The sequence below is a fragment of the Eretmochelys imbricata genome, chromosome 5 (genome assembly GCF_965152235.1).
Source record: "Eretmochelys imbricata isolate rEreImb1 chromosome 5, rEreImb1.hap1, whole genome shotgun sequence".
NCBI lineage: Eukaryota > Metazoa > Chordata > Testudines > Cheloniidae > Eretmochelys > Eretmochelys imbricata.
In genome coordinates this window covers 127971738-127986312 of record NC_135576.1, presented here as the reverse complement: position 1 = coordinate 127986312, position 14575 = coordinate 127971738, and the positions used below count along the sequence as shown (strand labels likewise).

The 14575-nt window shown below is 41.1% G+C and overlaps 1 protein-coding gene across 1 annotated transcript in view; it reads left to right on the top strand.

The window, feature by feature from the left end:
• DGKQ (diacylglycerol kinase theta) overlaps positions 1-14575 on the top strand; it is a 169913-nt gene that overhangs the window by 110488 nt on the left and 44850 nt on the right. The window contains 4 exon segments of the mRNA XM_077818055.1: positions 4060-4160; positions 5667-5890; positions 6885-6975; positions 12380-12434. Of these exon segments, the coding sequence (XP_077674181.1) occupies positions 4060-4160; positions 5667-5890; positions 6885-6975; positions 12380-12434 (471 nt within the window).

Sequence of the window (14575 nt, the reverse complement as noted above, 5' to 3'; positions counted from 1 at the left end):
AGTTAAGTGGCCTTGCATGAGTTCATTCCCAGCAGCTGAAGTGAAGTAAAGCAGACACAGTCTTTCATCAGATTGTAATACCAGACTCAATCAACAGACCTTTTAAGATGGATTATGCCAAATAAATACATAAGGATTTCCATTTATCTGAGGACACTTCCAATCTTTACCACCTATCATTATATCCCCAAGCCAGCTTCTGGAAAAAGAATTTGGGCTCTCTCAATGTTGTCAGTCAATAGACTATATCTAGATCATGTGTTTCTTAAAACGATCTTAGGCACTGTGAGGCTTCTATAAGATTGCTCTTTAGATACCTATTTTTAAAGCATTCCTATAGGAAAGAAGAAACTTGAGGTCTGCTTCCAAAGTTCATTCCACTGTGGCAATAGACAGGAATGAAATCTTCGGCAAAATCAGGGAAGGTGGAGACCGGTAAGGTATAGCTCTCGCTGCTGCTTCTGTAAGCATTGTTTGTAATGCAGATGGCTGAATTGGTAGGTTGGTTCAAGATGTCTTTGAGTTGAGCGTTATAGTTACTCTTTTTTCCTTCTGTAAGCACCCGCCTTTCCACCCCTTATTTGCTACGTTAACTTGTACCCATTTTCTCTCTAGCAGTGGCTTTAAACGTAGCTGAAGCCTTTTTGTTCTAGATCATGTTACATACTATTTGGATGCAGTGGAAAGGGCTGAAGTGAAAAGCACTATAGAGGTGACAGCACTTGAACAGGGGACCACGGATACAGCCTTTGGATGCAGAATTTTCAGTATTGTGATTCCTAAAAGGTTTTCTTCTCCTCTTTCTTCCTTTTTCCCCACAGGGAGAGACTTCTTCAGGCTTATGGTGAATAGTGGGAATCCTTTAGTTGAAGGAGGCATTTCCTAAACTTGACATCTTTACCCTTTCATCAGTCTTACTACAGCCTTAAGCAGTGCAGAGCCATCTATCTATGCTCTGCCCACCCTGCTTCAGGACTGGACCGATCTCCATGGTATCCAAAAACCCTAAAATAAATTCAGTACATTTCTCCCTTGTCACGGAAAATCAGAACACAGTAGTGATGATGCGTGTGTACAGTAGCTTAGGGTGGTTGTAAAACATCCACGTAAGAGAGGCAAAATTTGAGCACTTATTGTATTGTCTTATATTGTAGTGATCCTTAATTACTCCTGACAGCTGCTTTGACTAAGCTCCTGCTGAGTAATTAAATGTTCCTCTTGTACATGCTGCAGAGTGTACAGTAGAAGCCCTTGGGTGCTTGTGTTTGGGGGAGTTTGGAGCTCTACTTTAAAATGGGTCTTTCCCCCTGAGCTGCTGGCATGGTGATCTGGTTGTGGTGAATCACAGTTCAGAGCCTTAGGTCACAAGCTCCTACCGGTGTCCTGTGCTCAGCTCCTGAAGGACCAATGCTCAGGGCAATATTGATGGGCCGCAAAAGGAGCAGCATCCATACTGCCATAGTATGGCAAGAGGGAAGATCCATATGATGGAAGTAGCATGAGTGAGGGGGAAGTAGCAGGGTGACCCTGAAGAAGGAAGTGTTGAGTAAAAGGCCAATTGAAGTAAACACTTTTCAACAAACTAAAGCATCCCACTCCCCCTCCCCCCACCTCATGGGAGCCTTCTGTGCAAGGCTAGCATCCCTGCTGTTTAATACAGCCCAGCTCTCCTTGCTTGTCATCACACAGAGTTGGAGAATTTTTATCTCCACGTCTGGTTTCTTTCATAGCCGTTGTAGCCACTGTTGTAACGAGGAGAATAAACAGGACACTTGCAGCCACTTGTGCATAAAAGCTCGTGGTTATAACACATACCTTGTAAAAATGTAATATAGACAAGATCTTGGCTCTTGCACCCATTTTGTACAATATTGCCATCATGAATACCAGAAGAGAGTGAGTTGCTGGGCCTGAGAACCAGACTTATGTCCGTATTGCTTATCACTTCCGCACTGAGTGGAACTTGTTCATAGTGCTGTCTGGACGCCTTCACCTGCAGGTATGAAGTTATACAATTCTGGGAGTCATGCCCAAAAGACACTGGCAGTACCTTAACAGGCCATAACTTTTGTGTTATGATGGGGGTGGGGAAAGCAATGGAGAAGCAAAATCATAGAGGAGGGGGAAAACTAACAAATACCTTCCTGCCCTCTTCCCCACCCCAAATCTCTGTCAGTACCTTTACAATGTGTGGGCTTTACCTCTTAAGAAAAGTGGAAAGGAAATAGAAGTCTTGCACTTCCTATTGCAGGACAATAGGGCAAGGGCCGTAGAAATATAGGCCTTTTGTTTGGAAAGACTGTGTTCGTTATGAGCGTAATTTGGTATGGACCATTTGTTCCAAGCCAGGCCTGTTAATCGTGGTGACAGAATATATAGTAGAACCAGAGATGATCCATAGGAGATGCTGTTTCCATGTCTCAGATGGCTCTGAAAGCTTGCAGCAAGATATTGAAGTGCCCTGGCTGCATATTTATTGTCGGTGTTGATGGTTTGCCCATCATTGTAGTGTCTGGGTGCCTGATTAAAGAGATGAGTTGGGCTGGATATCTCTATAGGTTTCTGCGCTTCTATATCGTGTTTTGGCAGTAGCTAGTTTTTCATTTTACTCGTCCATGTCCACCCATCTCATCTGCTGTCCTCTTTTTGTGGGAAATTCTGATGGGTTAACACAATAAATGGAACATAGATATCAAGATTATTTGCGGGCAAAACCCCTTGAGTCCTTGCTGTCATACTCTGAACTAATTCCAAGTGAGGGAAGAAGTTGCAAACCAGCATAATTAAGTGCACATACATTTATTTCTGTTGAGCTCAGGATTCAATCTTCACATGCCTCATATCAAGGTACAAAAAGGATTATCTTTCAGGCTTTTATTAGCTTAATGGTAAAAGGTATTTGCCCACATTCCTTAAAGGTTGTGCTGGGTTTGTGACCATATCAGTGTGTGCTGAATGCATGAGGAGGGGTTGGTTATGACATCGGATTTGTTTGAGAATGCTCCCAACGTTGCCAGTGAAGAGTGACCTAGAGTTCAAACTGTTAATCACACCTCTAGAGCAAAAACGGTTTGTCTTTTGTGCAGGAAACTGGGTAACAGCCATGATATATTGCTGGACTTCTCTGTTCATTGGAGACTGTGGAGGGGACTAAATATAACTACCCCCCTACTCCTCACACCTCTTCTGTAGTAATGAGATCAGAAGAGTGAAAGGTGTTCCTCAGATTGTAGCCCCTTATTAATGAAACAAATTTGACCCCCATGTTGCAGGTGGCAAGATGACTCTGTTGGATTGGTGGTCTTACACCGGCTTAAAAAACCCCCAAACGTTCTGTAAGATTTGTGTGCAGAGTTAGAATTTGTTTTAAATTTGTGTAATTCACTAATATTTTAAAAAAATGTTCAGTGGAGTGTACCAGATTCCACTACTACCTCCATTTTGTGGAGGGCTGAAGCCAAAAGCCTTCATTCGTCACCATTTGGGAGGTATTAGTTTGCTGTCTACTTATAGTTCATGATTTGTTGCAGTTTTTATTGAAGATTTTAGATTTAAAATATAATGCAGATCAGGAAAACATTTAATTTTTAAAAATATGTGGGGCAATTTTAAATTTTCCCTTTGACATGTAATTGGCTTGTAGATACTGGTTGTTTTAAACAATGTTTTGTTTTCCAAATCATAGTCATCAGACTTGCCACAACTGTTCTGACGCATCAGTCTGTTGTTTTGAGTTCCATGTTGCTGAATTGGTAAAGATTAGAAATTAAGGGGGAAATAATTAGAAAATCATGGACAAAATACTTGGATGAAAACTGATTGTGAAATTGCCATTTGAAAGAAATTTTTAGTTCATTTTCCTCTTGTTAAGTTACATTTTAGCCTAACAGCAGGAAAATAAAAGTAAACTTAAGAAAATGCAAATAAATGTTACTCTTTAAAACTGGTTAAAAACAGATTTTTGTAAGTTGCATTGTCCACTAGTTGCGTACGCACTTCTTATTGTGACATGAATATATTAAATGTTGTTGTGGTAACGTAAATATTTGTTTTCTTTAGGTAAACAAACATTAAAGATATTTGATGGTAATGATGCAGTAAAACGCAATCAATTTCGACTGATTTCCGTTCCAAGGATTGCAAAAAGTGAAGAGGTTGTGGTAAGAGACTCTCAAATGGATAACGTTGTTGTCTGATAGATTATGTTGGCTTCCAGCTATCCCAACATACAATGATTTACAAATGTAATGCATCTCACAACGACGATGACAAAACCTGCTTGTACCCTAGCTAGAATATTAGAACATAATTTGGTTCTATCTAGCACTGTTGATATTCCTGGTACTTCCGACCATTTTATGAGGTACTGAGGTTAGATGTGCAGACTGCAGAGACTTCATAGATGTATGCAGCAACCGTTATGTGTTAAGCTGTAACTCACCTATCCTGTCGAACATTCAAATGTGGTTTTAGTGATAGCTGGGATATTGGCTGGTATACCAGGGTTACTAACAAGCCCCCTATTTTTCTGTCTAAATATATAGTATTTAATTATTTTAACTTCAGTCTGGAAAGTCACCAGAGGGTTACACGTACATGAAACAAACGATCTTTCAAGACTGCTACTTATATCCATTTTTCTGTTTATCAAACGAGGCGTACTAAAATTGCTGTTGAATAAAAACCCAACACTCTGCCGAATGAGGGAAAAGACAGAATGATAGGAGCTCTTCCTTAAAAGCACTCTGATAGATGCAGGGTAGGAACCTATATAGAATATTACCAATGTTTTTCAGCTTCAGTCAATAAATAGCGGTTATTATATACCCTCTTCTGCATTGATAATGTGCTCAAAATTAACTGAAATTTTGAAAATTACTGTTGATGATCCATATCTAAAGATAATATGCAGTGCAAAAAATGTTTGCTATTTAGGATTGCTTGGTATTTTTCAAGCATAATTATTTTGGCTGTTGTCTTCTCCCAAATTAAAAAAAATTCCTAGTCCACAAAAAGTGCCATCCTGGGACATATTCGCTCCAGGGTCTGTGGTGGCTGAAGGTGATGCGGGCTGTGATAGAGGGTCTCCAGTTTTGGAACTGGGCTGTAATGGCACAGGAAGGCTACAAAGTTCTCTCTGCTGCAGGTGGAGTGTCTTTACCTGGCCAGGAGAGCCCCAAAGAGGGTGATGTGGACCTGGGGAATGGAGTGACTGTGAAGCAGGGATGATTAGCGCATCCAGGGCTTAAAGTGGTCTCTTTGATTTAAACCTGGATCAAAGGCAGGCAGCTGTATGCCCCATAGCACAGAGAAGTACAACTTACCTCTCCGTACAAGAATGAATCCTGAAGCTGTGTCTCTGTTGCATCTCACTACATTTATATTAAAATGATAAATCAATAGCTAGACAAAAATACTCCGGGCACCATCAAAAGCTATATATTGGGATTCTGGTGAGAAATTTCCTCTTGTGTTTTATATCACTAAAACTTCATTGCGAAACTATATGCTTATTTTCTATAGTGGCCTATCAGCTGTTTTTATGCTCCTTTAAAAGACTCTTTTAGAGTAAGTGAACTGACTGAATTTCATAACTGTGTCCCAACCATACATCAGTGCACATTTTCAGAGGAGGGCAAATCACTCTATTTTCTGTGGTGTTGTAGGAGGCAGCGCTGAGGGCATACTACGTAAATGATGATCAACAGCACTATGAGCTCCAGACATTTTCTCAGCAGACCTTGTTTTCTGATGACATCATCAACAGGAATGATGCCACTGAAGAAACCAACCCAGGTCCAGTGTTCAGAGAGGTGGTTCCTGAAGCTTGGATCATCAGAGCCAAACCTAAGGATCACGAAATAATAAGAATTTATCCTGGTTGGCTGAAGTGAGTGCTTTCCTTCTTTTTGCAAGGTTACTCTGGTCAGACAATTTTGCCTTCTGTTGTGGCCAGGAAAATGTTTTGCAGTCTTTAAAGTTGCATGAGGGTAAAGGAGGACAAAATCCACTACATTTCAAGGATCTCTGTTGGTGTAACAGATATTTATTTTTTTAGCTTTCATTTTTCTTCATTTCTAGACTCTGACATTAACTATTACATGATTTAGCCCCCAGTCGTGCATGTTTAAGAGTCAACAGGTGCCTGTGCATGATCGGGCATCTTTGTTTAGTTGTAGCACGTATTAATCCAAGGAGACATAACTTTTTAAGCAAATTGTATCCATATACAAATGATGAGCAGAAGCTTTCTTGTGAGAACTTCATATTTTTAAAGGGAACATTAAGATAAAGATATGTATGTTACATTCTTTTCCATGTTAGTAATAGGTTAGATGATTAAAACAGGTTTTTTTTAAACCTTACTTGTTTTTTACTACTGAAACTGTTTTGCATTTTATGCACCCTCCACAGTGAAATAAGACTGATCAGTTTATAGTCACTTTCATTTTATAGTTGCACCTTTCATCCCAAAGGTTCCCGAATTGTTTCATGAGTTGTGTATCTGTCCTTACTGCTGAGATTGCCAACTTGGTCCCAATTGTATTGACAAAAATTTTACTCCACGGTCCTGCAAGTGAGGCTGCACAGTCAGAGGCCCATGGGTTTCAGTGGGCCTTCATATAGGCCTACATGTGTGAAGTCACCAGCAGTATTGAGGCTTCAGTGACTGGTCTCCGGGATAGTGGGTTCCCACCTGTCCAATGTGAATGGGACTGAGGCTCGTGGACAGCTGAATTTTATAAGCTGGTAACAAGTTTTTTACTGAATGGGGCTGAATTGTAACTGGGATCTTAGAGGGAAGCTCTTCGGATCCTGGTACAATTTCCTGAGCTAATCCAACTGCATAAGTGATTTTAATTTTAAAGATTTTTTTTGTCTAGAGTGGGAATGGCATATATCTCTCTACGAATAGATAAGGAAAGCACCACTGAGACAGTAATTAAAGAAGTTCTCCTGCAATTAGGACGGCAGGTAAGCGATATAAAGCTCATAACCATTTCTTTGTGCCTTGTATGAACTATCCTAACAGTTCATTCAAAAGAAAAAGCATACTTTACAAAAACTTTATGTATGACTTTCCCTGTACTAAATAGTCTTAATGCTCAGCGAATTATAACTCCTGCCTTGCATAGTGCCAAAATTGGGGATAAAACATTACCTGAACATAATAAAACAGACAAACAAGGTGGATAGGGTGATATCTTTTATTGGACCAACTTCTTTTGGTGAGAGAGACAAGCTTTCTGACATGGCTACCGCACTGCATAATACAACAGACCGAATAGCTCTATACTGAAAGCCTCGTCCATTTCTTACAGGCCAAGCAAATTTACACATGCAAAGAGGAGAATTCTCAATCTAGAGCATACGTCTTTTGTGCTTGTGTATCTCTTGAATATTGAAATCAGGCTAATATGCAAGACCAAGTCCTGCTGGAACGGGAGAAAACCTTGCATTCTTGTTTGAGGTGTCTTCTGCATTGTCCAGCTCGTGGGATGTGCTGGCTAGTGCAGGTCACATGGTGGAACCTTCTCATAGCAGGGCCTGTTGACGCACTCATGCATCTCTCCTGTCCTTCCCATCTGCATTCCTGAATGTGCCAAGGGCAGGATGATAAAATGGGATGCAGTACCCTCAGCTGCCTTAGCATCTTCCATCCACAGCAACAAATGGACGTACACCTATTGGGTTCCTTTGGAGCCAGCTCCTTCACTTAGAAGACCGTGGTGCCTTAGTTTACTGTTTCATAGTTTGTGTTAGACTTAGGATAAGTTAACTGTTAAGTCAAGTTTTATTTTTAGTATAGTTTAGAGAGAGCTGTTTGATTCCCATTACTGGTTCCATGGCAGACCTGAAGTTGAAGACACCAGGCTTTCAAAGGTGCAACTCTTGTCCAGCAGACTTCCTAGCATGGCTGCCCGTAATAGCTGTTTGTTGAGTGCTGCTGTACTTCGCGATGCTCTGTCTGCAGCACATTCAACCCAAGAGGACAGGCAGGGCAGAAAAGGTGGGAGAGTTGCATTGTATGTAAGGGAGTAGTATGACTGCTCAGAGCTCCAGTATGAAACTGCAGAAAAACCTGAGAGTCTCTGGATTAAGTTTAGAAGTGTGAGCAACAAGGGTGATGTCGTGGTGGGAGTCTGCTATAGACAACCGGATAGGGGGATGAGGTGTCCCAGGTAGGGATAGGTTACAGAGGGCCCTAGACAAATTAGAGGTTGTCATCCCAGGTAGGGATAGGTTACAGAGGGCCCTAGACAAATTAGAGGATTGGGCCAAAAGAAATGTGATGAGGTTCAACAAGGACAAGTGCAGAGTACTGCACTTAGGACGGAAGAATCCCATGCACCGCTACAGACTAGGGACCAAATGGCTCAGCAGCAGTTCTGCAGAAAAGGACCTAGGGGTTACAGTGGACGAGAAGCTGGATATGAGTCAACAGTGTGCCCTTGTTGCCACGAAGGCCAATGGCATTTTGGGATGTATAAGAAGGGGCATTGCCAGTAGATCGAGGGATGTGATTGTTCCCCTCTATTTGACATTGGTGAGGCCTCATCTGGAGTACTGTGTCCAGTTTTGGGCCCCACACTACAAGAAGGATGTGGAAATATTGGACAGAGTCCAGTGGAGGGCAACAAAAATGATTAGGGGACTGGAACACATGACTTATGAGGAGAGGCTGAGGGAACTGGGATTGTTTAGTCTGCGGAAGAGAAGAATGAGGGGGGATTTGATAGCTGCTTTCAACTACCTGAAAGGGGATTCCAAAGAGGATGGATCTAGACTATTCTCAGTGGTAGCTGATGACAGGACAAGGAATAATGGTCTCAAGTTGCAGTGGGGGAGGTTTAGGTTGGATATTAGGAAAAACATTTTCACTAGGAGGGTGGTGAAGCACTGGAATGCGTTACCTAGGGAGGTGGTGGAATCTCCTTCCTTAGAAGTTTTTAAGGTCAGGCTTGACAAAGCCCTGGCTGGGATGATTTAGTTGGGGATTGGTCCTGCTTTGAGCAGGGGGTTGGACTAGATGACCTCCTGAGGTCCCTTCCAACCCTCATATTCTATGATTCAAGAGTATGCAAGGAGATCCAGAGCAGGCTGAAAGCCCTACTGTTTCAAGAAGGTTCGGCTGTGAAGCCCCTTGGAGATGGTGCCTCTTCAGGGTTCTGATCAGAAGGTGAAAAGTCCAATATGCGTTTTGGACACCTCTGGGTCTCAGAAAAAGACCACAATGCAGAAAGCTCTGTCTCTGAAATTTTGTTAGGAACGCTGTTTACAAAGATTGATATAAGTCCGTTATAATTTTTTTGTTTTCTAATTGTCCAGTTGCTATCACATCTATTAAATTTCACTTTCTGTATAAACTAGACAGTTAAGAACCATAATGCCTGACTTGAAAGAACTGGTACCAGGGAGAGGGGGCCAGTTAAAGTTAGTTTTGATCTCTAAATAAGTTAAGAGTTGCTTTAACAAATAGCTGGCCAACCGGGTGTATTCCATAGCATGCTCAATGTTTGAAGCTCTCTGTGTTCGCTATTTGGGTTAAGATCCGGATTATTTGCAATGGGTGGTGTTGGCGAGGGAAATGAAAGTATTTTACTTCTAGTTCTGTTCCAAACCCATAGAATAGCCTTTGCTAAAGGATTTATGTAAAATTCTGGTAGGCTAACAGTGTTTACACTGTGCTGTTTTCTGATGTGGTCCTGCAAAATTTATTCCTGTGATCAATCCATTGTCCCTTATCCTCTGGGCAAAAGGCTTGATAGCCAGTGCAAAAAGTAAAGGAGACAATGGACATCCCTGCCTAGTCTCTCTGTGTAATTGAAAGCGGGGATTTAACCCCATTAACTCGCAAAGCTGCTTTTGGGCTGGTGTGAAGAGCATTGTCCATTAAAGGAACTGGAGGCCAAAGTCCATTTGGGACAGGATGTGAAACAAAATGTTCCATTCTATTCTATCAAAAGCTTTCTCTGTCTAACGATAACAAGGGAATTGTATCTTTTAACAGTGATATGGCAGTATAGGAAGTGCAGAAGGTAAAGTCTTTTCCATTGTTAGGGAGAACCACCACAGAAGCTTCTTTCAGAGTTTCTGGAAGTTCCTCCCCTAGGTGCTTCTCAAGGGACCCATGAATGCCTCCTCAAATATCTTGTAATATTCAGCTGGAGAGCCATTGGGTCCTAGAGTTTTAGCACTTTTCTTACTTTCTGTTGCCTCTAGGATTTCTTCTTCTGTTATTTTTTTAATCTAAAGTTTCTTTATCAATTTTGCTTATCTTTGGCAAGCCTGCTACTTCAGGATATTTCCAAATAACTTCAGAGCCTGGAGTATCTGAGGTATAGAGATTTTTATCGGCCGCAAAAGTAGCCCATATTTAATTAGAGAGTAACTATCTTTTGCTGACTGTCCATCCCAGCTATCAAATATTACTCCCACTGGTTCATGATCTGACCATATAATATTGCCAGTTTCTGCAAATCTTGTCTGCTTCATTAAGGATTTAGAGATTAACGTTACATCTCTTCTAGTATAGAACTGATGATGGTGTGACTAAAATGTGTAATCTCTTTCCCCTGAGAGATTGAATTGTTGGCCCAGCGACTTCAACGCTGCATCTGCTTCCCTGTCCCTCTTGTCTTTTTTATCAGATCTGTCCTAGTAAGGAATTGGTGTGCAATTGACGTCGTCTTGAAGTGTAATTCCCTTTTTCCCCACAGTGTTGCTGTGTTTTAAAGAAGTCACTGGAGGTTTTTAAGAACAGTTTGGACAAAGACTTGTCAGGGATGGTCTAGGTTTACTTGGTCCTGCCTCTGTGCAGGGGGCTGGACTAGATGACTTCTCAAGGTCCATTCTAGCCCAACATTTCAGTGATTATTTGGTGGAAATATGCAGTCCTGGAGCTAGAATGAAAATTCTGACAGCTTTACTAGTTTCCAAAAGCTCAATTCCTTCACAGTAGTGTGTAGTTCTCTGGTTAGCAGCTGCTATCACATCCCCTGGAGTTGATGAAACTGTGGGGAATTCACACTAATGCATCCTCTGAGATAGCTCTCTACATAGCTCTTGGTTTTGGCTACTTAGAAACACTATGTACATGTGGCATGTACGTTTCCATGGGCAGGAATGTCTATCATCTTAGCAGGGGGAATTCTGACTTATGTGAAAGCTCCTCCTGTACAATGTTTCTCGTATCCAGCAGAGCAGATACATTTGTACATCAACTGGTGATCGATGATTATCCAAAGCTTGTGGATGTTGAAGTCTTTCTTTGAGAGATTCCAAATGCCCTCAGCCTCAATTAATAAAAAAAAATGAACCTAGGGATTTTAGTTAGGGATTTTGTCACTTCCTAGTCAAGACCTGTTAGAAAGGTATCATGTCCCCAAAGTCCCATGAGCTATTCCACTAGAGTAATGGTAACACTGAATGTATGCTTTCACCAGTCCCGTGTAGCAGATGTATCTAGGGCAGTGTTGGACAATCATATTATTAAATTCTTTAATAGTAAGGATACCAGCTGTTTTAATCTGATATTCAGGTTTTTAGCTGCCCATTCTGGTGTGTGTGTCTGAAGTGAGTAGTATGGGGTGTTTCTCTTCTATTCTGAATGAATGATTCTAGGCAAGGACTAAGGGGTATGTAGATAAGATTCCTCCTCCTCCCCCGTCCTAATGTGTCAAGACTTTAAACAGTCCCATGTTCATGCAGTAGTGTTTTGCTCCCAAGAGTATGGATCTGTGGTGTCAATAGCTGTTAAATAATTAATATACCTTGTTAGTGAAGTCTACTTCCACTGGTTGGCCTGATAGGCCAGTGTTCTCATTGCCATTTGGGAGAGCTGTGTTCCATTTCCCATTCTGCTCCCTTTGGCAAGATCATCTGTGTGGATATGTGTTAATAGCCCCACCAGCTGCTGAGCGGGGAGAGTTAACTGTGCTGTTCAGCAGCTCTCTCTCCAGTTGATTTATGGGTTGCGTTGGTTAGCTAAGAAATGGGGAAGTTTGAGGCTTTGTGTGGGAGAGACAATGGAAATGGAAAGGGAAGGTTTTTCCAGAGAAGGAAAAATACAATTCAGTATCTTCCATTGTGGTTTTCTTCTGTTGGTGGAAAAAGACAAACTTTTGAGCTCCACAGAGCTCTTCTTGAGGCTTTGACCTGAAGAAGAGCTCTGTGGAGCTTGAAAGCTTCCCTCTTCCACCAAAAGAAGCGGTCCAGTAAAAGATATTGCCTCACCCAGCTTGGGTCTCAATTTAATTTAAGGTATTTAATTTTCTTGTGCCTGTTAATATTATAATGTAACTACTAAAAGAATACAAAACTATGGCAAATGTATCACCTATTACAACGTACATCTAAATGTGTTGTCTCTTGGCAGACGGAATGCCTCCAGAATTTCAAACTTCTAGAAGTACTTATGGGCAGTAAGCAAGGTAAATCAAGAGTTATTTGCTTTTCCATAGTTGAGTCCTGTAGTATACATTTATGTATTTTAATTTTAATGCATCCATATTTAATTTTTACAGTTGATCCCTCAATAACTGATAGATACTTGGTGTATAATTATGCTGAAAAATGTTGAAATATTGAATCAGAAATGCTTTTTTTTTTAAATTGTCACCATAGATTTTTTGTATAGTACTTTACTCTTCCTTCTTTGTACTAAAAGAAAGCATATGTCAAGGTTGTGTTTTCCGAAGAGATGTGCAAATATGAGATTTTTCAGGTTAGTGGCCAAACCAAAAAATCACAGCGGGGGAGGGCAGAAATCAGTTCAAGTTGAACCAAAACGGAGTTTTGTTTTGTTTTTTTTCCCTGCCCCCCGACAAAAAGCAAAAGTTGAAAAAATAGTTTTGGGTTGAAAGTTTTGTTTTTGAAGACTTTAATTTTTTTAAAGAAAATAGTGAAATTCCAAAACAAAAAGTTGAAACATATTTCAGAAATGCTGAAACAAACTGTATAGAAGTTACTGAAAATTTTTATTTGACTTAAACAATTTGCCAAAACTGACCTGAATTTAATTGTTTTGGTTGACACTAATCTGCATTTTTTCAGTGGAAAAAATTATTTGCATGAGAAATTTCACCTAGCTGTCTAGTTTTCTGATGCATACTAACCCACTGATGAAAAGGACTGGTTTTTTGGGAGATACCCTTTGATGGCAGCTGTTATTTAATTGGGGTCAATAACTTTTTGTTATTAAAGCAGATCACACACAGTGATCCAGTGCAGAGAAGCTTTTGGGTGCTGCTGTATCTATTCCATGAATAAAACAAGAATCTGAGTTCAGGGATATCAAAGCACCTTTCAGGAACACGTAGGGCCGGATGCTCAGGTCCCTGTAGCGGCTGTGTTGCTCTGGTTGAAGGGACGGCCTGGTGGTGGAGAAGCTAGACTGGGACTCTCGATCTGGGTTCAGCCCAGTCCTGCAGGAACTCTGTGGTTGAGCAAGGAGCTAAGGATGTGTCTACACTGCAAAAAAAGGTGTTCTTAATGTGGATTAAAGTAGCAGGGAAGACACAGCATTCAGGTTAGCAGCTCGAGTTAAAGCCCCTAGGGTTAGGTCTACAGAGCTGCGCATGGCCTAGCCTACCCAAGCTATCTTGAATCCAGCTTGTGTGGGTAGCTAGCAATAGTAGTGAAGACATCCCAGTGCTGGCTTCAGTGCATGTAGTACCAGCCCGGCATGGATCCTGGCTATGCACTTGGCTCACTAGCCTGAGCTGAAGCCCACGATTCACTGCCTTCACTGCTCTCACTAGTTGCACTAGCTGGAGTCAAGCAAGCTCAGAGAAGCCAGCCCATGCGTCGCTTTGCTGCATAGAGATACAGCAAGGGGTGCCTGGGGTTGAACTCGTGCTTTTAACCCGAGTTAGAAGCGGAGGTGCTGTCTTTACTGCTGTATTACCAGAGTTAGCGAACCAGAGTTTGAAACACACCTTTTATTTTCAGTGGAGACGGACCCTAAGTGACTTGCCCAACGTGTTTCTCACACTCCGCATTCCAGTTCCCAATCTGTACAGTGGCAGGATAAATTAAAGCGTGTGAAGCACTCGAATACTCTTGTGATGTAGGCCATAGAAATACTTAAGTAGAGTTTTAACATGTGATTGTAACCTTCCCTTGTTTCCTTTATAACCATAATTAATTATTTAATCAAAAATCAAAGACTTCGTCAAATTATTTCATCACAGAGCCCTGCAAATGGGTTTTATGTTTTGTATGTTCCTTTTGCTGATGATTTGGTTTTGCAGCAGTAGAGCAAAAGGGCTATTGTTTAGGGTCATGCATAACCCGTGCATCTGTTTGCCACAATGGTAATGTATTAAAATGTCGTGGTTAGTGTTTTCTTCTTTATCTGTCAGGATGAATCATGTTTTTCCCAATCATCTGCTTGCTGCAAAATGTTACTATCCTTAAAATAAATATATATTTTAAGGGTGTGGATCCAGAAGGGTACTTAAAAGCTTTGTGCAAATTAACAGTAGTGCAATTTAAAGCCTCTTCAGAGTTTTGCTGCTGAATATGGCTTGTAGCTTGTGTTTTCATATTTCTACTTGTATTTAATATTAAA